This window comes from Phyllostomus discolor, chromosome 13 (assembly GCF_004126475.2).
Source record: "Phyllostomus discolor isolate MPI-MPIP mPhyDis1 chromosome 13, mPhyDis1.pri.v3, whole genome shotgun sequence".
NCBI lineage: Eukaryota > Metazoa > Chordata > Mammalia > Chiroptera > Phyllostomidae > Phyllostomus > Phyllostomus discolor.
The window spans coordinates 43,589,589-43,611,436 of record NC_040915.2 but is presented as its reverse complement, the minus strand read 5'-3'; the positions used below and the strand labels follow the sequence as shown (position 1 = coordinate 43,611,436).

General features: G+C 59.4%; 1 protein-coding gene across 6 annotated transcripts in view; it reads right to left on the bottom strand.

The window, feature by feature from the left end:
- The window catches only part of RILPL1 (Rab interacting lysosomal protein like 1), a 30,898-nt gene extending 17,442 nt beyond the window's left edge, over positions 1 to 13,456 (bottom strand). For 2 of the 6 annotated variants that reach the window (XR_004900554.1, XR_004900555.1), the window contains exons 1-4: positions 12,985 to 13,448; positions 6,868 to 7,018; positions 1,181 to 1,299; positions 155 to 381 (exon numbers count right to left, since the gene is read on the bottom strand). Coding sequence is in view for 4 of the 6 variants with exons in the window: in XM_036014718.1 (XP_035870611.1) it covers positions 160 to 381; positions 1,181 to 1,299; positions 6,868 to 7,018; positions 12,985 to 13,287 (795 nt within the window). In the remaining 2 variants the exon portion in view is untranslated. Of the gene's footprint in view, positions 1 to 154; positions 382 to 1,180; positions 1,300 to 6,867; positions 7,019 to 12,984 lie in introns of all 6 variants that reach the window. The other 4 variants (XM_036014718.1, XM_036014719.1, XM_036014717.1 and 1 more) reach the window with 3 other exon arrangements.
- Between the last annotated feature and the right edge of the window lie 8,392 nt (positions 13,457 to 21,848).

The window sequence follows — 21,848 nt, the reverse complement described above, 5'->3', positions numbered from 1 at the left end:
CGGGCCCCGGTCTGCCTCCCCCTGCTGTGTGTCCTCCAGGCAGCAGCTTGCTGTCTCTGGGCCCCATTTCTTTAGGTGTAACAGGGACAATGGAACGCAAGGCAGCCCGGCAGCCCCGGCAGCCCCGGGCCGGCCCGCGGGCCAGCGCGCCCACCTCACCTCGGGCTCCTGCTCGCCGTTCTGGCTGAGCTCTCCCTGCAGCCGCTCCCGCAGCTTCCCGAGCTCGGCCCGCAGGCTGCCCATCTCCTGCTCCTTGGTCTGCAGGTCAGCCTCCAGCTCCACCTTCTGCTCGATCAGGGCCTTGCCCTGGGCCTCCACCACGGTGACGCGGTGCCGCAGGTCGTGGTTGATCTTCATCAGCCGGGTCTGCTGCTGCTGCAGCTGCAGAGACACAGGGGGGGCCGCTGCACGTCGGGCGGCACGCGGCCCAGGGCCGGCCACCCTCGGCACGTGTGTGCCACGCGCACTGCGCACGTCTGTTCCCATGGCTGCGTGGGCGCCAGGGGTGGGGCGTCCGTGTATTTACTATGACAATTTCAAGGCAGATGGAAGGTAAGCGTCTTGTGAGTATATTGGGACACTTCCCTAGCAGATGGAAGTAACATGCCTTGAGAAAGGGGTGTCCTTTTCTCTCTTCTGATTTGAGAGGGAGTAAGGCAGGGAGGGAGGGAGAGACACACACACATTGATTTATCATCCCACGTATTGATGCATTCATTGGTTGCTTCTTGTATGTGCCCTGACCAGGGATTGAACCCACAACGCTGGCGTATGGGGACGACGCTCTAACCAACTGAGCTACCCGGCCAGGGGCTGGGGTCTTTTTCTAATTCAAGCAAAGACGTTGTATAGGCTCTTGGAGCAGCTTGGTGGGCATGAAGTGGGTGGGCCCCGGGAACCATGTGTTCAAGGGGGGAGCCTCAGGGTCAGAGCAAAGGCTGCTGGGGCCTGTGGACATCCCCAGGGCGGGTGCAGCTGGGGTCAGGTCAGTGGGCGGGCCCACCTTCCCTCCTGCTGTCTCGGGACCCCTGCTGCCACGCCTCGGGTGGACCCCCGCCTCACGGAGCCCACAGAATGAGACCGGGGGGACAGAGGAACCTCCCGAGGGGGGGGTCCTGTCTCCTGCCAGAACCTGCTGGCCGGAGAATGGGTGCGGACGGGGTCGGGGCTCCTCACTTACGGCCTCCACGTCCTCGTTCTTCAGGCCGAGCTCCCGGTCCTTGGCGCGGATCTCGTCGCGCTGCTTGTCCACCACCTCCTTCAGCTTCTTCATCACCTGCCGCTCCCGCTCCGACATGCCTGGGGCGGGGGGGGGGGGGGGGGGGGGGGGGGGGTGATGGGGGGCGAGACCGGCGGATGAGCCCACCTCCCTGCCCTGCTGGAGTCATCCGCTAGCATCCTGCTGAGATGAGAAAGGACCCCAGGACCCCGGCACCCCCTCGAGTCCTACTCACGCCCCAGCCCCCGGCGCAGGCCTCCCGCTCCTCCACCCCTCCAACCTCATCCTCCCGGCTCCATGCCTTAGCCGCTGCTGTTCCAGGTGCCTACAACTCCCTTCCAGCCTCTCTCCTGTTGGCGCCCCTCCTCCCGGGGCCTCGGCCCGATCGTCACCTCCTCACCGAGGCCGCTCCTTCCCTGACCCCCACGGAACGCCCTCCACGGCCCCACTGAGTACCCTCCGGGCGTGGGCCGCGGTTGCTAGGTGTCGTGTTCGCTCTTCCCTCCACGGAAAGGCGGCGCTGCCGCGGAGTGACACACAGCAGAGGCTGCTCCCCCACCATCAGCTGCCGCCAGGCTCCGGGCAGGTCTCTCCTCTTCCTGCCTCAGTTTCCACATCGACAGAATGGGAAGGAGACCAGCAGGACCCACGGAGCTGCTGCGAGGACTGATCGCGTCCACACACACACGGAGCATGGAAAACAGTGGCTGGCCCAGCGCAGGCGCGTGGAGTGCTGTCTGCCGCCCGTTCACTGTCCGCCCCGCCTGCCCCCCACCCACCAAGTGCACGGCTGGCCCGGGAGGCAAGTCCTCGCCCTGCCTGTTCGCTGCCCATTCCCCGGGCTGGCGCAGTGCCTGGCACGCGGGAGGTGCCCGCGAAGGGCCTGGGTGGATGAAGGAGCCGGGAGCGTGGGCGTTGGACTGGGCTCGCGTGGCCGCTGGGACAAACGACCAACACGGCCTGGCAGCTCAGGATTAGCAGGAACTCATTTCTCACCGTTTCGGAAGCTGAGAGTTTAAATCAGTCCCGAATGATGGAGGTGTCGCCAGGGCCGAGGTCGCTCTGGAGGCTCCGCCCAGGGGAGGGTCGGTTCCTGCCCCCCAGCCCGCCCCCCAGCGGCCGGGGCTGCCTGCGGGCCTTGGCCCGTGGCCGCATCACTCGGGGCTCTGCCTCCCCTGTGGCCACACCACCTGTCTTCTGTCTGCGCGAGATCACTCCGCCTCCCTCCCTCTTACAGGGGTGCCCAGGACGGCGCGGAGGGCTCACCCCCGTCGTCCAGGGCGGCTTCCCCACCTCGCGATCCTGAACCGAATCACGTGCGTAAAGACTTCACCATGTAAAGTAGCATCCACGGGTCCCAGGGACGAGGACCTGGTAAGCTGGGGGCCATCACGCAGCCTCCTACAGGCTGGGGCGCACAGCCAGCCCTGCTCCCCCGGAGACCGGGGCTGGGGGTGCGGTCAGGCTCAACCACAGATGCAGAAGGGAGGGACACCCCCCATTTCCCTCCCCGCTGGGACTCAGGGACACCTGGCCAGATCAGCCAGGCCACGGGGGCAACTCCTCAGCTACTTCCCAGGTGTGACTCCCTCCTCCAGGCTGCCCGCCCATCTGTGTCTTTCCCGCTGGCCTCCCCGCTCCTGCCCTGGACAGTCCCCAGCAGGCGGTGGCCACCAGGAAGGAGCGTTCCCAACACCCCCGGGGCCATGGCTTGGAGGACAAGAGGGCACTGCTAACACCCCTTGCAAAGTGTCTCTGGGACGCAGTGTGCACTGCATGGGGCGGGGCTGGAACGGGCTGTGGGCGGAGTCTGCAGTCTGCCCTCTGAGCCCCCATTGGACAGCAGGCTCTGGGTGGGGCTCTGTGGGCGGAGCTCCCTTCATCCGGCCGGGGGCAGGTGCCACTCCTGGAGAAGTCCGGCAGGAAAAACAGCTCAGTGGGGGCGGGGGGAGCATGAACCCAAGCAAGGAACCCCAGCTCTGTAACCAGCTACACGTCACCCACTTTATGAGCGTCTGTGGCCGGACGGCCGAGAGGTGCCAAACAAAATGGTCAAGAGCTTGAGGTGTGTGAAGCTGGATTTCTTGGCCTCAGTCCTTGCAAATGGGCGTCCTGTGGGGTCCCCCACCTGGGGCGCTCTCGTGAGGGTGCACGGGCTAATCGTGCGGAAGGCCTGGCACGGAGCAAGTGCCAGCTGTCATTTCACCCGTAAAATGGAAATCCCAGGCCTCCCGGCCCCGGAGGCGAAGGCGGCGCTAAGATTAAGTCTGGCAGTGGTTACAACAGAGCCCTGAAAAACGAGAGGAGGGTTAAGTGTCTTTAACAGACTCGCAGACACTGTTAAAAGCTGGAAGACTTCTCAGCAATCACTTAGCCCCTCCCGCCACCACAACTCTGGACGCAGAGGTTTAAAGAGAGGTTGAGACACCTTTGTAGTGGCAAAAAAAATGGCAACAATCTAAGTGACCACCGGCAAGGAAGTCATTAGACAAACAAGGCCCTCCACACAGTGGGACGCCAGGTGGCCAGTTCGAAGACTGAGATACAATGTAACATGGGAACGGGAAGTGACAAAGTCATAGCAGCACCACTCACAGGGGCCGAATATTGTAGAAACAGCCCAGACGACCGTCCATCGCAGGATGGATAAGCAAATGTGGTCCAGCCAATGGACTATCACTCACCCACAAAAAGGCGTGAGGCACTGATTCACGCTACACCACAGGCGACCCTTGAAAACACGACGCTGAGTGAGAGCAGCCAGACACCAAGACCGCGTATTTTATGATTCCGTTTATCGGAAACACCCGGAACAGGCAAATCCATAGGGACAGAAAGCCGATGAATAGCAGCCTGTACGTGGGCATCGGGCTTCGTTTGGGGGCGCTGGAAAGTTCTAAAATTAGACTGTCACCATGGTTGTGCCACTCGGTAAATTTAGTACACATGGAAAAAATTTACTTTCTCTCCTTTTGAGGTAAGGGTGCACAGCAACTTTTTATGGAGCCGAAATTCCCACCACGGGCTCTCGGCTTCCGAGTGAGTTGCCACTGGCAGGAAAAGCCGGCGTCCCGGCCCGCGGGCACACCTGCTCTGGGCGGCCCCGCGTCTGATGCCTCTCCGCAGCCGTCCCGGGAGTCAGGAGCTGCCGCGCCCACTCCGCAGGGGATGGGGCCGGTGGTGGAGTTGTCTGCCCAGAACTCGAGGATTTCCCAGGCCGGTGAGTGTATCTCAGCACCCCCACCGCCCGGGCCCACGGCCCGGACGCCTGTAATTTACTTCCGCGTGTGCTAACAAGTAGTTCCCGTCGTTGCCCTCCGGCTGGCAGATTTCTGAAGACACGGGGGCAGGGAAATGCTCTTGAACCTGGAGCAGGGCAGGGCGTGGGAGGCAGCAGGAGGCCGCGGGGGCTCCGAGCGTGGCGCCCAGTGTTTAATTACCCAGAAGGCAGCGCTCTGCCACACGGGGGCCCACGGGGCCGGCTCCTCTCACCCCGCCTCATGGCTGCGCCCCTAAGTCCTCCGTCTCCCCGAGGCGCTCGATCTAACTTTGCAGGCCACACCTGCGTCCAGGGACCCTCTGCCCCAGCGCCTGTTCCTCCCACAGGAGGACATGCTTTTGTCCTCACATCCCCGTGGTTTTCTGTGTGAAATGCAAAGAGCCGTGAAAGGCACGCCAGCCCCCGCCCCGCCTCTCCACCCGGTGGGGCTGCTGCTGAGCGAAAACCCCAGCCTCCCCCAGCCAACCCTTCGGGGGCCGGGCCACGCAAGAAGCCAGTGAAGTGTGTGCGTCTCAAACTCGCCACCTGGGCGGTTTCACGACAAGCTCGGCAAGGATGCGGGAAGCTGAGCCAAGCCCCCCGCCCCGCCACGGAGGGGGAGCCGCGTGCCCGCGGAGCAACGGTGTGCAAGGCAGCAGCCCAGGGACCCTGAGCTTCCCAGTCACCCCCAGAGGCCTGCGGGGCCCTGCAGAAACGTCGCAGGTGAAAGGATGGCTAAGGTTCCCCAATGAGCTCAACGCAGTTACCACAGGACACCCAGACATAAAAAAAACTTGCACCAGAATGTCCACAGCAGCACTACTCACAACAGCCCCACGTCGGAAATGACCCTGAAGTCCACCCGCAGACGGAGGCAGGAGCAAACTGTGGTCTCTCCAGCCAACGGAACGTTACTAAGCCCTAGAAAGGGATAATGAACTCTCTCTGCCTCAGCCTTTCTCCGCTGCTCAATAAGGGGGTCGGACTGGATACAGTAACTCGTAGTAACGGTAGCTCCCACTTGCTGAGTGTGTGTCCCGGGCACAAGGCCAATCTGCTGACACATGTTAATCCGCTTTATCCTCCCGGCAGCCTCACGAGGAAGACCCGGTTATTCCCATTTTTACCGGGGGCACCTAGGCACACCAAGGTCACGTGGCTTCCTCAAGGTCACTCAGCAGGGGAATACTGGGGTCAGGATTCACACCCGGGCCCCTGGGCTGTGGGGCCCACGCTCACGGCCACCGAGACCTTTGACTTCCTTGCGTGAGCCACATCTCGACAAAGGAAACGTGGGGTGAAGAAATTGCAGGACCTGCACCAGACGCCCCCTTTTCTCGAGGCCCCTGCCCCCCTCGCTGGTGAGCCGCTCTCGTCTCCAGGAGTCGGAACCACCAGTGCTGAACTTCGGGCACCCCACGAAAGTCCGCCCACCCGCCACATCATCAAACATGGGGAGGGGGCTGGGGGAGGGACCCAGGGCGTTTACTCGGACGAAAGACACAGGCTTGAGAGTCCTCGGGGATCAGAGGCGGCCGAGCGGGAAGGAGCCCACGGGGGGCCGAGCCCAAACCCCACTGTCTGTGCGCTTCCCCAGCGCCAGCGGAGGGCCAGGACCGGAGGAGCTGGGTGGCTGTGGGAGAGCAAGTGACGCGGGAAGTTCGGGCACCACTCGGAGCCCGGCTGCTGATCGCCACACGCAGGCCCGGGACAAGTGCCTGGCGTAAAACCTGAGCCTGAGCCCCTGAGAGGCTGTGCGACCAGACCCCTGCTGACCCTTCTGTGAACCTTCAACCGTCTTCTCCTCTACGCTGGCCCTGCCCTGGTTTCCCATAAAAACGGATGCCCCAGGGCCTTTGCACGCACCTCCCCCCCAGGCTACTGGCACGGCTCATGCCACCACCCACTTCATGAGGGCTGGGATGTCGCTCCTCCGGGAGGCTTCCCCGATCAACGCACGCAAAGAAAACCTGCACCAAAGCGCCCCCATCACGTCCCCGTGTCACCTGTCCCACACTGCCGGCCACCTCCTGGCACCGGGTCCCCCCGCCGTCCGTGTACAGGTTTATCACCTGTGCCCTCTGCACGGGCACAGGCTACCTGCGGGCAGGTGGTGCCTCCAGCCCGCCGTGCAGCCCCGGTGCCCGGGCAGGTGGGGACCTGCGGCGACTGGACGAACGGACCTCTCACTGTCAGCACGAGTCACCTAGGCACCACAGCACCCCTCAGGTGGGGGGGTGGGGACAGTCGGAGACAGAGGCTTGGAGGCTGGAAGGCACAGCCCCTCAGCTCAGGGCCCGCCTCTGCTGCCTGCCCGACCGCCCGCCCGCCCGGGGAGGACGGCGGGAACGGCCTCCTCCCGACCCCCCGCCGCCGACCCTGCTCCTACCTTCGTGCTTCTGGAACTCCTCCTCCGACAGGCTGACGTCCTTGTGCGAGAGGTTGGTCATCAGCTGCTTGTTCTCTTCCTGCAGCTGGGCGATCTGGGACAGCAGGTCCTGCGCCTCCCCCCGCCACACGTCCTCCACCAGCTCCAGCTCCTGCGGGGGCGACGGGCTGGCGTGGGGGGGCAGCCGGCTGGCCGGGCGGCAGCCACCCCCCCGCCCCAAGTCCTCAGGAGCAGCTCGGGGCTGCCAGGGCTCGGGACACCCCCTTCCCCACGAGCAGCCACCACTGGCCCGCATGGCGACTCCGCTAGCGACAGAGGTGCCCTGCCCCTGTTAGGGCCCAAGGTCAATGCAGCACTCGAGCTCACGCTGCCCGTCAATCACCGCCTAGACAGCAGAGAGGAGCGAGCAGCCCCGGGCTGTGGGGACCCGCACGTCCCCATCCTCTCCGACCTTTGGACAGACCCTCCGCCAGGACAAACCTCTCTCCAGGGGAGACAGAGGCTGCAAGGACCCCGGGGGTGGCCGCCTGCCCCCAGAGCCCCTCGTGCGCCTCACAGAGACATCGCTCCAAGCCGTCCTGGGCGACTCCCCTCACCACTGAGCCTCGGTTCCCCTCCGGTGAGGGGGCTCACACGGAGGCTCACGGGGTGATGGGAAGATAAACAAGCTTCATCCATTAAAATAATTTTGCAGGCCCTGGCTGGTGTGGCTCAGTGGGTTGAGCACCGACTTGTGAGCCAAAGCATCACTGGTTCGATTCCCAGTCAGGGCACATGCCTGGGTTGCAGGCTAGGTCCCCAGTAGGGGGCGCAAGAGGCAACCACACATGGATGTTTCTCTTCCTCTCTTTCCCCCTCCCTTCTCCTCTGTCTATAAATAAATAAATAAATAAATAAATCTGTAAAAAAACAATTTCCTGGATGGCTGTCATCAAAGAAACATAATAACAAGTACCGGCAGGGCTAGGAAGACACTGCAAACCCGGTGCATTGCTGGGGGAGTGCCAAATGGGGGGGAGTCTGGCAGGTCCTCAAAACCTTCAACAGTTAGCATACGAGGGGGATCCCCCCAAAAGCGGCATTCTCTTCCGGAGGGTGGGCCCCTTGTAGTTCAGGCTTTCAACACATTTGCCTATTTTGTGATAAGCGGTTTATGAGCGCACCGGCCCACACAGAGCTGAGTGGTCAGCAGTTCTGCATCAAAACCAGCGTGACCCCCGTGCCCCACCCTTCCTATTCACCCGATCTCACCCTGAGCGAGTTTTTTTTGGTTTTCCTGAATGAAACAAGTCCTCAGAGGAAAGCATTTTGCTGGCATAGAAGAGGTGAAACAAGAAACCAGCACACTGGCTGGCATAGCTCAGTGGATTGAGCGCGGGCTGTGAACCAAAGTATCGCAGGTTCGATCCCCAATCAGGGCACATGTCTGGGTTGCAGGCCATGGTCCCCAGCAACTGCACAATGATGTCTCTCTCTCTCTCTCTCTCTCTCTCTCCCTCCCTCCCTTCCCTCTCTAAAAATAAATAAATAAAATCTAAAAAAAAATCTTAAAAAAAAAAACCCAGCACAAACACTAAAAAGTATCAAAATTGATGAGTTCAAAAACTGTTTTGACTGTGGCTGGTGTGGCTCAGTGGATTGGGCGCTGGCCTGCAAACCTGCAAACCACAGGGTCACTGGTTCAATTCCCACTCAGGGCACAGGCCTGGGCTGCAGGCTAGGTTCCCAGTAGGGAGCACGTGAGAGGCAACCACACATTGATGTTTCTCTCCCTCCTCTCCCCTCTGTCTAAAAATAAAGTAAATAAAATCTTAAAAAATAACAGTTTTAAGCAGTGGGGAAAAAAATCTCAATAGGTGTATTGCATCAAATGGAGAGAGTACTTTGAAGGTGACTGAAGTTTAAACATATAAGAATACATAATTTTTAATAAATGAATTCCGCCTGTTTGGGTCCCGCCCCCCTTGTATGATCCAGCAGGTCCACCCCTAGGACCTGCCCAGGAGAAATGAAAACACGGCCACACGAAGACAGGTACTGTGAACTGATGTTCACTGTGACACTACGCACAACAGCCAAAAGGTCAGGACGACCCAAACATCCATCGGTGCGCTGCACGTGTGAATAAAGTGTAATCCACCCACACAGCGGACTGCGACTCAGCCGTGAGAAGGAACAAAGCAGTGACACCTGCTACCACGTGGATGAGCCCTGAGAACGTCATACTAAGTAAGTGACAGCCGCCAGACAGCAAGGGCCACACGCGGCAGGGTGCCACTGCTGTGCGACACCCAGGCGAATTAAACCCACGGCAGCCGTCTCGGGCCGAGGGCCGGGCTCGCTGGGGAGCGACCGACCGACTGTTAAGGGGTGTGGGGTGCTCTTCCCGGGGAATGAAAACGCTCTGAAACGGTCTGTAGTGGTGGTGGCGCAACCCTGTGAGCGGACTGAAAACCCTGAACTGTATGCCTTCAAGGGGTGGATTGCATAACATGCAAATTATGTTCAATAAAGCTCTTACCAAAAAAAAAAAAAAAGAGGTGTTTTGTGCAACCCCGAACTGAACAGAGAGAGCATCATCGCCCGTGCCTGCGTGGGCTGCGCTGCCGTTGGAGGCGTGGGTGCGATCCGAAGCGCTTCTGCCGCCCACTAGCTGCTCTGGGGCAGGTTAGTCAGCCTGCGGGAGCCGTGGAAATGGGGGAGGCGGTGGGACGGCTGCCTCCGAGGGCGGCATGGTCTGTAGACGCAGGTGGTCTGGAAGAGCGCCCGGCACCCGGAGGGGGCTGAGGCCGCGAGAGCGGACTCCTGCTGCTCCCGCAGCCCCGCCCAGGCGGCCGGACGTCGGCCTCCCCCGCTGTTCCTCTCCTAAATAAGCCCCTAAATCCCACCGCCTTTGTCCGGAGGCTCGCAGCAGCACCGGGGAAATGAGGGGTAATGAGCGAGTGTTCGCACAGCTGGCTCAAGGTCGGCGGGAGAGGTGAAGGGCAGGGCCCGAGGGCGGAAGTGGCGATGGGAGGATGGAGTGGGCAGGCCACCTTGCCGCACGCCGCCGCCGGGGAGGCCGGGAGAGGTGGGGCTCTCATGTCCCGGTCCTCTCCGCTCGCGCCTGGCACTGGCCGAGCGCATGGAGGGCCCCACCGCGTACCAGCCAGTGCAACCAGCTGGGGCAGGCTGGCCTGAAACGGGCAACAGGAGTGAAACACGCACTGGGTTTAGGAGAGACAGTGCAACAACAACAACAAAAGAGCAAGCTATCTAATGAACAATATGTTTTGTAACTATGAGAGGTGAGGACTGTTAACTTACTCTGGTGATCATGTCACCACCTACACATGCATCAAATCCTCACGCTGTACTCCTGACGCTGACACAGTAGGTCAGTTACAGCTCAATAAAAAGAACTCGATACGTTGGTTGATTATGTGTCGAAATCGTAAAGGAGTGGGCAGAGGTAGGTGTAAGGTTGTTCGGACGGAGAGAAAGACGCCCAGGTTAGGGCTGTCGGGATTTTCACAACGGCCCGGGAACTCGAAACAATGCCGCTCACCACTGCCACCCTGCTTCTGCTCCCCCTCCCGTATTTTGGATGGACTGGGTTTGATATGTTAACAATTAACCTCATCTGTGCCTTCTTCGTGTGACAAGTCACATTCTATGTCTATGGGACAGCTCCGTACTAGAAATTTGGGTCCCTGAGGGCCAAGACCTCATCTACGGTCACCTTGGTCTCCCAGAACAGTGCCCGGTGCATAGTAGGTCCTCAGTAAATGCATCTGTTTAATGAACAAGTAAGCAACACATGCTATTTACATTATATGCAACTGTACCCACACAGCCGCTGTCTTCGAACCCCTATCTGTGTGTGCTTCCTGTCCCCCACCCCCGTCACCCACCCCCTGCCCGAGGTGGGGGCCCGGCCCTCCTCTCCTCTCTCTGCCCACGCCACCTAGGAGGGCACTTAGCATGCCGTGGCTCGTCTGTGGGGTTTTGGACTCCATACCCAGGTAGAACAAGGAAGAAAGGAAGGGAGGAAGGAAGGAAAGAAGGGACAAACAGATCAGACCAAGGACATTTTCCACATTCGTGGAAATAACACCTGGAAGAGTCTCTGAGACAGTGGGGACACAGGGGGACGGACCAGATGATTCTCTCCGGGTTCCCCAAGAACACAGCGAAGGGGGCTGGGCTGGGGAAGGGAGAGAGCTGTCTGATTTAGGAGCGCTCACCCTCCTGTTTACAAACGATCCCTGCCATCCCTGCCTCTGCGCTCACTCGCTGGTGTTTTCTCCCCAGCTGACGGCGTTCCAGAGGCGACAAGTGCAGCCGGCCGGGAATCCCGTCCCCTCCCAGGCCAGGCCAGGCCCAGTGGCCTCCGATGACTCCACGGGGCGCCTCCCAGCCCGCCTGCAGCACTCAAAGCCAGGGGTGGGGACCTGGGTGCCAGGACCAGCGTGACCTGGGCTCGGCCCCTTGATCTTTGCTTATAAAAGTCATAAGGGAGTTTCAAAGATCCTTTCCCACCCTGAGAGACGGAAAGCATCCAGGGTAGGAGTGGGGGTGCCTGGGATGGGGGTGGGGTCCCCAATACCAGCCTCTCCAGACCTAAAAGCAGTATTAACACTTATAAGTCGCCCACCCCCACCTCAGTGAGCTGTGCTCTGTCCTGGGGACTTCAGGATATGCCCCTACTTTAATTCTCACCCCCACCCGACAGGATGGGTGCTGCTACCGTCCCATTTTACAGCTGAGGACACTGAGGCACAGAGAGGCGGGGTGATTTGCCCAACATCACAGAGCCCGTGAGCGGCGGGGCTGGAAACCAGGCTGTCTAGCTCCAAGGTCCCTGCTCCTGGGCACCCCGACCGGGATTGCAGGGCTGGGCTGTTCAGAACCTGCCCCGGGGACCTGGGAAACGGTGCCGAAGGCTCTCGGGGCCGGAGTTTCCTTTCTGACCCCAGGGCACAGGGACCCGTGAGGACAGAGTCCAGCCTCACAAAGCCCACCACCCTTCACGACCACGCTCTGCCCTGCCCGACCCACGCCCTACCCTGCCCTGTGAGGACGGCAGACACAGACCGGCTACTGTCTGTGAAAACTCCGGGACCTTAGGGTGCCTGCACAACAGGTGATGCCCTCCCCGGGAGGTCCAGAGAGGCTACGTGTATTTCCTGAGGCCACACAGCAAGCCAGAGCCTGTCGGGCACCCGGTTCCCCGAGGAAAGGCGTTTCCTCCTATTACGGGTCGGAAGGGTCTGACAAGAGCTTCCCTGGGCTGAGGTTGGGACAGGAAGCCACAGCCACCCACTTCCTTTTCTCCAGGCACCTCATCAGGACTCCGGGCCCAGGGTGGGGGGGCGGCCCTGATTCATGAGTCCAGGGAAAGGCAGGCTGGTCACAGGACAGAGGCTCAACTTTCAATCTGCCCGCAGTTTAAAGGGGTGGGGAAGGGCCGGGAGAGCTCTCTCCCCTGGGCAGGGGGCTCGGTCGGCGAATGCCCTCACCCACACAGACCCTCAGTTTTCTCATCTGTGAAATGAAGATAACAATTCTCGTCCCTCACAGAGTTCTGCGAGAATTCAAGACAAAATCAGGGAGAGGGAGGCACCTCTGAGCACAGGCTACTGAGCCAGGAGGAACCCCGACAAGCAGTTTGCAAACAAGAACCCAGGGATGGGGGGTGGGGGTCGGTGAGCTCAGTGGTTGGCGGTCACCGTCCCTTCGCTCTGAGAGGGGGGTTCAGAGGGAAAATGAGAAAAGGGGCCTGGAATGACGCCGTCTTTTAGGTAAACACTGAAGGGCAGGAAGCCGATTTCGTTTCTGAGAAAAGGTCGTCTTATCTAGGTAGGCGCGTTAGATAATACCCCATGCAGTTCTTCTAAGGTGGGTCCTGTTCCTGTCACCGCTGGACAGGTGAGGGATAGGGCACAGCGAGGTTAAGGAACTCGCCCGAGGTCACAGAGCTGCTCAATGGTCAAGGTGGGGCTGGAACTCAGCTCCGTCACCCAGGCGGGTCTCCTCCCACCTAGTCCCGGGACACCCGGCGTGCGCTCGGTGCTGAAAGGCCCTCGGGTCCGGCGGCCCCGCGGCCCGCGGGGGCTGGCGGAGGCCGCGGCTCACCTTCTGGTGTTTGCGCTCCTTCTCGATGCGGTCCATCCTCTCCAGGCGCAGACGGTCCAGCTCCAGGCGCAGCTCGTCCAGCTCGGGCGCGACGTGGTGGCGGCTGACCAGCACCTCCAGGATCTCCAGGACGCGCACGACCTTGGGCATGAGGCGCGCGATGGCCTCGCAGCCGTGCTGGTCGATGACCCGCTCGAACTCGTGGCCCACCAGCGACGCGATGTCGTACACGTCCATGACGGTCAGCTCCGCCACGTTCTTGTCCAGCACCGACTCGGCGGCCGACCCCGGGTCCTCCTCCATAGCCCCCCGCGCGGCCTGTGCCCCGCGACCCCGCAAACTAGTGCAACTCCCAAACTTGCCGCTGTCGAGGGCAGCGCCCGGCCGGGCCCACCCCGCGCCGGCCCGCGCTTAGCTGGCCCTCAGGCGAGGGCGTCCCGGGCGGGCGGCCGGCGTCGGCATGGGCGGAGCGGCGCACCGGGAGCCGGGTCCACGCGCCGGGTGCGGGGCTCGGCGCCCGCTCGGCCCGGATCCTGCTTCCAAGAGCCGGGAGGAGGAGGAGGAGGAGGAGGGGGCGCGGAAGGCGCGCGTGCGCAGGCCGGCGGCGCCTCCCAAGTTGGGAATCCGAGTTGGGAGCAATGGAGGCGCGGGGTCTGGCTGCAGACGGGGACGCGCTGCCCTCGGAAACAGTTCCCGCCGGCGGGTCGTCGCCCGGTCCCGGCCCTGGGGAGGAAGGGCGGCCGCCGCTGCTCCGGGAAACTTTGGCGGCGGCGAGACCCGGTGGCCGGCTCCCCCCGCTGGGATGCCGCGCGCCCCGCCCCGATCCCGGCCTGGAGGGGGGGGCGCCGGGTTTCCGCCTCCGGGAGGCGCCCTGAGGTCCCCGCGGGCAACGACCCCTCTCACCTGCTGACTCCGCAGCCCGCAGACCCCGGCTCCACCCGCCGACCTTCCTTCTCCCCACCCACCCGAGCCCCCAGCGCGTCCCGACGCGCCGCCCCCTCCCCGGCCGGATCCTGGCTCCTCCCCTCCGGCTCCCAGCCCGGAGGGGTCCGGGCTCGCCCGGAGGTGGGGGACGGCGGCGACGGTGACGGCGGTCTCTCATTTCTAGAGGATTCGCCGGGTCGGGAGGCGGCCCCTGCGTTGGAGAGCAATGGGGGAGTCGTGAGGTGGACTCCAGGCTGGCGCCCATTCTGGGGAGGAAGCGGGGACCGCCACCCCCTTCCCGCAGACCCTCCCCGCCAAGCCGGCTACTGGCGGACCTGGCGGCGCCGGGCCCTGCTCTCCAGGAGAGGTGTGCCCCACCCCCACCTCCCGGCGGTGGGCGCAGGGTTCGAGGCGTCTTGGTGACACACAGGCCACTTTACGGAGAAGGCGAGGCCGGGGTTTGGATCTCCGCACCCCGAGTTCCCTTTTCCCAAGCCCCGGGCCTTTTGACTTGGCTACATCCTCTGGCCCACCACAGATCCCACCCCCACCGAGACAGCCTCTCCGGGACCGGCAACCCCGCCCCTCTTTCCTGCCCCTCCCGCAGGGGTTGGGGACCCTGCGGCGCGCCCACAGCCCGCTGCCTGGTCCCATCAATGTGTGACCGGCGCGGCTACACACGCGGCGCCCCCAGCAACCTGGGAACTCCTTGAGGGCAGGAGAAATCCTTCCCGCCCTTGGAGCCGTGAAGCCCACTGCGACCTGACGCAGGTGGACTGAAACTTAAAAAAAAATTTTTTTAAACGTGTAGGGCATTTGCTTTATTTTGATTTAAAAATATATAATGCTTATCCTTGCCATGTGTCAGGCATTATTCTAAGTGCTTCCGAAATATTTCCTCAGTGAATCCTTACTCCATCCGTCCTCAAAGTACGACAGAGGACTGTTGAGGTTCCCCAGTACCCACGGGTCTCCCTGAGGTCGTCCCTTTTGTCCGCTGTATGAGCGAGAGGCTAGGTGTGTTCTTCGCGTCCTCAGCAGGAAACAGTGTATCGCCATAGACTGAAGACACAGCAGATTGGAGGATCCAACTTTTATAAGGGGCCAGGCATCACAGAGATTTACAGGTACATAAATAATGTCTCTGCCCTCAGGACTTTGTTGTTTGGGGGGAAAGTTATTTTTATTAAAAAAATATTTACGTAAGCCCTGATTGGTGTGGCTCAGTGGGTTGGACATTGTCCTGCAAAGCGAAAGGTCTCTGGTTGGATTGCTGGTCAGGGCGTGTGCCTAGGTTGCGGGTTCAATTCCCTGTCAGAGTGCGTACAACTGATTGATGTTTCTTCCCTCTCTGTCTCCCTCCTTTCCCCTCTCTCTCGAAAAAAAATGAATGAATTATTTAAAAAATAAAAAACATGTTATAATGTCTATTTTTTAAAGACATTATTATTAAAGATTTTATTTATTTTTAGAGAGGGAAGGGAGGGAGAAAGAGAAAGAGAGAGAAACCTCAATGTGCGGTTGCTGGGGGCCGTGGCCTGCAACCCAGACATTGCCCTGACTGGGAATCAAACCTGCAATGCTTTGGTTCGCAGGCCACGCCCAGTCCACTGAGCTATGCCAGCCAGGGCATAATGTCTATTTTTAAAATAATATTTTTTAAAATCAGTTTAAATTTCTAGTCACAACAGATATCTATAGATCTAAGGCACCTAACAAAATCTCAAAGGTCTTCAATAATTTTTTCTTTTTTTATTAAAAAAGATTTTATTTATCTTTAGAGACAGGGGAAGGCAGGGAAAGAGAAACATCAATGTGTGGTTGCCTCTCACATGCCCCCTACTGGGCATCTGGCTCACAACCCAGGCACGTGCCCTGACTGGGAATCGAACTAGCGACCTTTCAGTTCTCAGGCTGTTACTCAGGCCACTGAGCCACACCAGCCAGGACTCCAATAGTTCTTAAAAGTACCCTTAGAAAAGGGTTCTAGAGACCCAAAGGTTTGAAAACTGCTGCCTTACAACATCCTAAGAAGTATGATTATCTATTTTACAAGTGAGGAAACTGAGGCACAGAGCGATCAGAGCCCTTGCCCAAGGCCAGGCAGCTGGGAAGTGCCACCCGCAGGTCAGAGGTCAGATCCATGCACTGCAGCTCGGGAAGGTGGACAGTGAGGAGCAGGGAGGGGCGTTAGCTTCCTGCAGCTACTGTAACAAATTGCCACAGGCTTGGTGACGTAAAACAATAGAAACTTATTCTTTCCCAGCTCTGGAGGCCAGAAGTCTGGAACCAAGGTGTCACAGGGCTGAGCTCCCTGGGGAGGCTCCAAGGGACGGGCCACCTCACTCCTTCCAGCTCTGGCTCCCTTGGCTTATGGCCACATGGCTCCAGCCTCGACCCAACCCCACAGGGCCCTCCCCTGCTGGCCTGTCTTCTCTGCTTCCCCTGGAAGGGCACTCGTTACCGTCACACTTGGAAAACAGTAACAGCAATTTTATTTTATATCAGATATGCAGTGTGTTCAAAATGTCAATTGTCTCATGTTTTGTAGTTATTTTTGGGTTCAACTCAAGATCCACATAATATCTGCATGTTGCAGTTGGTGGCTGGGTTCCTCCGTCTTCTTCGATGCTTTTTCACTCCCAGCCTTCACGTTTATTGGCTGACGGACCAGGATGTTTGGTCTTGTAGAGTCTCAGTCTGGATTTTGCTGATTTCTCCACTGTAACGTCCTTTATAGTATGTTTACCTGTTCTCCGCATCTTCTGTAAACTGGTAGTTGGGTCAAGAGATGTGATCTGTTTCGGGTTCAGTTTATTTGGTGGTGTTGTGTTTTAGTATTTCCTTTTTCTTTTGGGGGGGCGATTCATTGTTTAATGTTTATTTAGATGTAAATCGCATGCAGTAATAGTCACCCTTTTCCTGTGCAAAGCCAGTGTCCTGTAGTATATTCACAAGCTTGTGCACTCACCGCTGTCCAGTTTCAGAATGTTTTCAGTAACCGAACTTAGCGAGGCAGTGCGGATGCCGAGCGGGAGCCAACCCCCACCGCCCCCAGGTTCGGAGGGCCTGCACGTGCCGGCCAGAGCAGAACTGCTGCGCCACGGAGTGGGGATTACAGGTCCCTCCACTAGAGGGCGTTTCCCCGTCCGTTCCACACACAGGACAATCAGCCTCTCGTCCCCCTAACAAGGGACAGCTAATGAAAGACTATGTGCTTCTTAAGATCTTTAAGAATGAAATAATGTAACTCCTGCGAATTGCTTTCAAATAACCCACTGGGCGGGAGGGATGGTTGGGAATATGAATGAAAGGAAGACTGGCCGTTTTGTGAATAATTGTCCAAGCTGGGGAATGGGACCATGGAAGTTCATCATACCTTTCTTCCTCCTTTTTTAATATTAGCAATTTCCCATGACACTTTAAAAAAAATAAAGACTACAGGCTTGGAGGAGTGCCACAGTCTTGGCTTGCCTGGGACGAGCACAATCTTGCCCAGCCACGGGTCGCAGGAGAGAGATCGGATGCCACCAACAGAACGGAAGGTCTGGCGTGGGGGCGAGGAGGGGTGGGTGCTGGGGGCACCCGCGGTCAGGGGCAGGAGGAAGAGCTGTGGCAGATGACAGACGGTTCCTCGCGGGGAGCCAGCTGGGCTGAGCCTGGGCAGAGAGAAGCAGTGATTGTGTGGAAGGAGAAGTCCCTGCTTCCTGGAAAATCAGACCACAAGGTCCCGAAAAACCACACCAGGCTTTGAGAGGCTACCTCGGGCCGCTGGCGTGCAGCTTTCCTGCGCGGGTGCTGTGGGCTGGGCGTGGACTGAACGTCTGTCTCCGTGGTCTGTCTCCCTGAACCGGTGCCGTGGGCTGGGCGTGAACCGACTGTCCGTGTCTCCCCGAACGTACAGGCTGAAATCCTAGCCCTGGGGTGGGGGTGGTGGAATTCGGAGGTGGGCCCCCCTGCATGGAATTATCGCCCTAATAAAGAGAGACCCCAGAGAGTGGTTGCTGTGGGAAGACACACCCAAAAGGCGGCCCTCACTAGACCCTGAGTCTGCCAGTGCCTTGACCTTGGACTTCCCAGCTTCCACAACCACAAGAAAGAAACTTCAGAGTTTACAAAGGATCTGGTCTTTGGTATTTTCGTTGTGGCAGTCCGGGCTAAGGTAGGCTACTCTATGGGCACCCCTGCTTTACTGGGCCTCTTCCTGGTCCCGACCCCAAGGACTTCACTGGGAATGACAGCCTCACGCCCTCTCTTCCACCCACCGGTCCTCCTGACCTCCTGTGGCTGACATTCTGACTTCTCGTCCCCCACCCCCCCGCCTCTTCTTTAACGTGAGCACTTGGGATGGCCGTGGATGAGTTTGATGTCACAGTCGGTCACATCTCTAACCACCGGGAACATCACGAGGCTCACAGTTGGTTACGTGTTGATCCTACTTGACAGTCGCCCTCCCTCCGAGGCGATGGGAGACACAGGCAGGCTCCCTAACGCGCACCTCGGAAAACAGGAAGATTCACCTTCGGCAGCAGGAGTCTTTAAAGTGCACAGGGCGCGCGCTCTGAGCATCAATGTCTGTCCCCCCTGAGGAGAGGTTACCTGGCCGTGCCAGTCTGGGTGGCGACTCCGTTCTGCTGCATGAACCTGCCCAAGCTGCTCTGCTTCGGCAGTCTCGGTCACCAAGATGCTCAAGTGAACGTTTCAAGGAAAATAGTTTAAAATAAAAAAAAAAATCACCCATTGCTTTTGCATGGGTTCCTTCGGAAAACGCATGAGCTAACACTTTACGAGAGAATGAGGGGAAAGGGAAGTGAGGCGGGAAAAGAGGAAGAGAGCGAAGTCTGGGCGGCATGGTCTCGGCGTGGGCTTGGCCGCTGGGTCTGGCGGGGTGTGTCCGGGAGGGTGTGTGACGCCCCTGAGTCTCAGAGCTGCCCAGCAGCATGGAGGGGAGACTGTAGGGTTAGGGTCCATGGGGGAAGGTGAACAATTCACCTGCCCACTCCTTCACGCCTCTTGTAAGTCCTCCCCGCAGGCCACCCCCCTCCGCCCATCTCCAGGAGGCTCCCGTCATCCCCTGGGCTGGTCCTGGTGCTGAGGCGGCTGCAGCCCGTGCCTCTGTGATCTGCGAGCATCACACCCGCCAGGACCTGAGGAGACTGTGGCACCAGCCCCGGGGACGGGTACCTACAAGCGGAGTGTCTGGGCCGCTGGGGAAGTGGGGGCTTAACTTCCCAAGAGACTGCCAAACCTGTCCCAGTGCTTGTACCCCCTGAGTCCCCTCCCGCAGCCATGGAGCGGAGTGGGCCTTTCCCACTGTACCAGTGTCCCCGGTGACTCGGGTGTCCACCCAAGCTTGAGAACCGCTGGCTTCGAGAGTGACACAACTGGGGGCTCTTCCTGAGGAGGTGACCCTGGAGCAGAGATCTAGGAAAGTGTGGGAGTGAGTCACACGGAAACTTGGGAGAAGACGGTTCTGAGCAGAGGGGACAGGACTTGCAGAGCCTGAGTGAGGTGTGTGCACGGAGCGACAGAGAGACAGCAAGGAGAGCGGTGTCTCTGGAGCTTGAGCCAAAGGTGGGGGGAAACGGAGGGGAGCGCAGCCCAGGGAAGCGGAAGCTCTGCGGCTGTGATGCACAGGGAGCCATGCGGGGGCTTTAAAGCGGAAGCGTGGCATGATCTCATGGAGGGGAAACCAAGGCTCAGAGGTAAATTAACTTGTTGTTGTTGACCTTGGTGCTCTGGTGGAGCAGGCTTCGGTGTCAGGCAAATACACAGGAAGTGGGTGTTGGGAAGCTATCAATGTTCTGCCGCCGAAGACCTCCAGGAAAACACGGGCAGTGGAGCCAGCTGGGTTTACCACGCGCAGCCGGGGCGACTACACACCATGGGGAACTGCGGGGCGTCTCAGTGAGAATTTGAGGGTGTGAGAGCCTCTTACAGAGCCTGGGCTTTGGCTGGGTGGTTCTGGGGAGAGCGTAAGGGCCTGGGAGCTGGCTTGGGGGTGTGTGACACCAGGAAGCAGGGACAGATCTGGGGCTGAGGCTCTTCGCAGACATTATCTCCACGGAGGGCAGGCTAGAGCCGTCATTGGTAAAGAGGCAGCGTCACCCCTGTGAGCCAAGAGTGCGAGACGTTCGGCACTTTGTAGCCTGGACCCAGGTGTTTGCAGCCTGTGCTGTGTTTGCGTTTTGTCTCGTGCCACTGTGGTCACGGAGTGGCCTTGACTGATGCTGACGTCCTGGGAGGTGACTTCCACGGGAGAACACCGAGGCCAGCAGCCAGCGCCAGGCCAGCGAATGGCTGTCAGGTGCTGCTCTGCTCCTTTTCAAAACGCGCCGTTTGCATAGCATCCGTGATGGAAATCCAGTCCGGGAAGGAGCAGAACCGAACCCTGACCAGCTTCGGAACGCCACTGAATCTCCAAGACCTGGACGCCGGTGGCGCTGACCTGCCTGTTTCTGCACTACACCCGGACAGTGGAAAAACGCTTCCCTGTTTTACACAGCCTCACTGAGATACAATTCCTATGCCATCAAATCCACGCCTAGAAAAGTACACTGCGGTGGCTCTTAGTGTGGCTGCAGATACATGCCACCATTACTGCTACCTAGTCCCAGCCCGTTTTCCTCGTTCCGCACAGAAACTCTATTGGTGGTCACTCCCCACTTCTCCCTTACCCGCGGCCACAGCCCGAGGTGACTACTAATCCACCCTGTCTATGGGTTTTCCTGTTTTGGACAGTTTTCCTCACTGCAGCTGCAACCTGGTGGTTTCTCCATACCCGAAGCGGGAAGCTGGATCCTGGGCCGCTACTGCCCCCTATTGCCTGGTGCCTGTAAGACAGGATCCCTCAAACTTGCAGGCACAGTCACTCACCTACGTGGCGTTTGACCAGATAAGCCAGGCACGTGGCGTTCTTCCTTTACTGATAAGAGATGATGTAACATAACTAAGATCGCGCAGCTACGTGCAAACTGGAGTAACAACCTAGGTCTTCTCATCCCCTGGCCGGTTCAAAGAACTCAGCTAACTGGTCACGCGTGAGGTCCTTCGTGGGCCCGAGAGCACAGCATGTACAGTGCCTCGGGAGGGACGTGGGCCGATGAACTGCTAGAGCTACACCCCGGAGGCACAAATCTGCGTCGCAAGCGCTAGTCTTTGGCAGAAGGATGTTCAGGAACATTTAGGAGACGAGAGTGGGCGACTCCTGAGTGGGGCTTTGAGGGATGAGTAGGAGCATGTCAGCAAGCAAAAGGCGGTGGGCGGCGGGGTCCTAGCAGCTGGCAAGAGCTGAGCGGGTACGGAGTGGCAGCGAGACTTGGCGCAACTGAGAAGATTCTAATTTTGGAGAAATCGGACTCAGCCAAAACAAGTTTATCACAGTAAAATAAGCTGCATTAGCCGTAAGTATAGATCTTCTTCAGATCTAGTCGTTGTTAAGAAAAAAAATGCAACACGCATGTACCCTTCACTCATGGGGAAGATGTGAAACATTCCAAATATCCCGGGAAGTACCCCTCCCCGTTTACATGTCCCCGCCCCCGTCCTTTCCCGGTCGGTTTTCGCGGGGGGAGAGAGAGGAGGCCAACATGAAACCTCAAAGCCCTTGGCTGCCGCCCCCATCTCCCACTCCTCCTATTCCCACTGTTGCCTCCAAATCTTTCGCCATCTTCCTAAACCATCCTAGGAGGGAACTGCAACCGCGCGGAGGAGGTTTCTCAATCCTGTCGCTTTCTTACACCATCCACGTGAACCGCAGGCTGCGCGCGAGGCGGGAAAGGCAGGTGGGGCCGGTGTTTTGTGGCCCTTCCGAGCCACCGTCCAGGCTCGGGCCGCGCGCAGCCGCCTTGTCCCTCCGCGGCCGCCGTGCGTCCGTTACGTGGCAGGTGCCGGCGCCCGCCAATCCCCGGCGCCCGCATCAGCCCCCTCGGGTGGCGCAG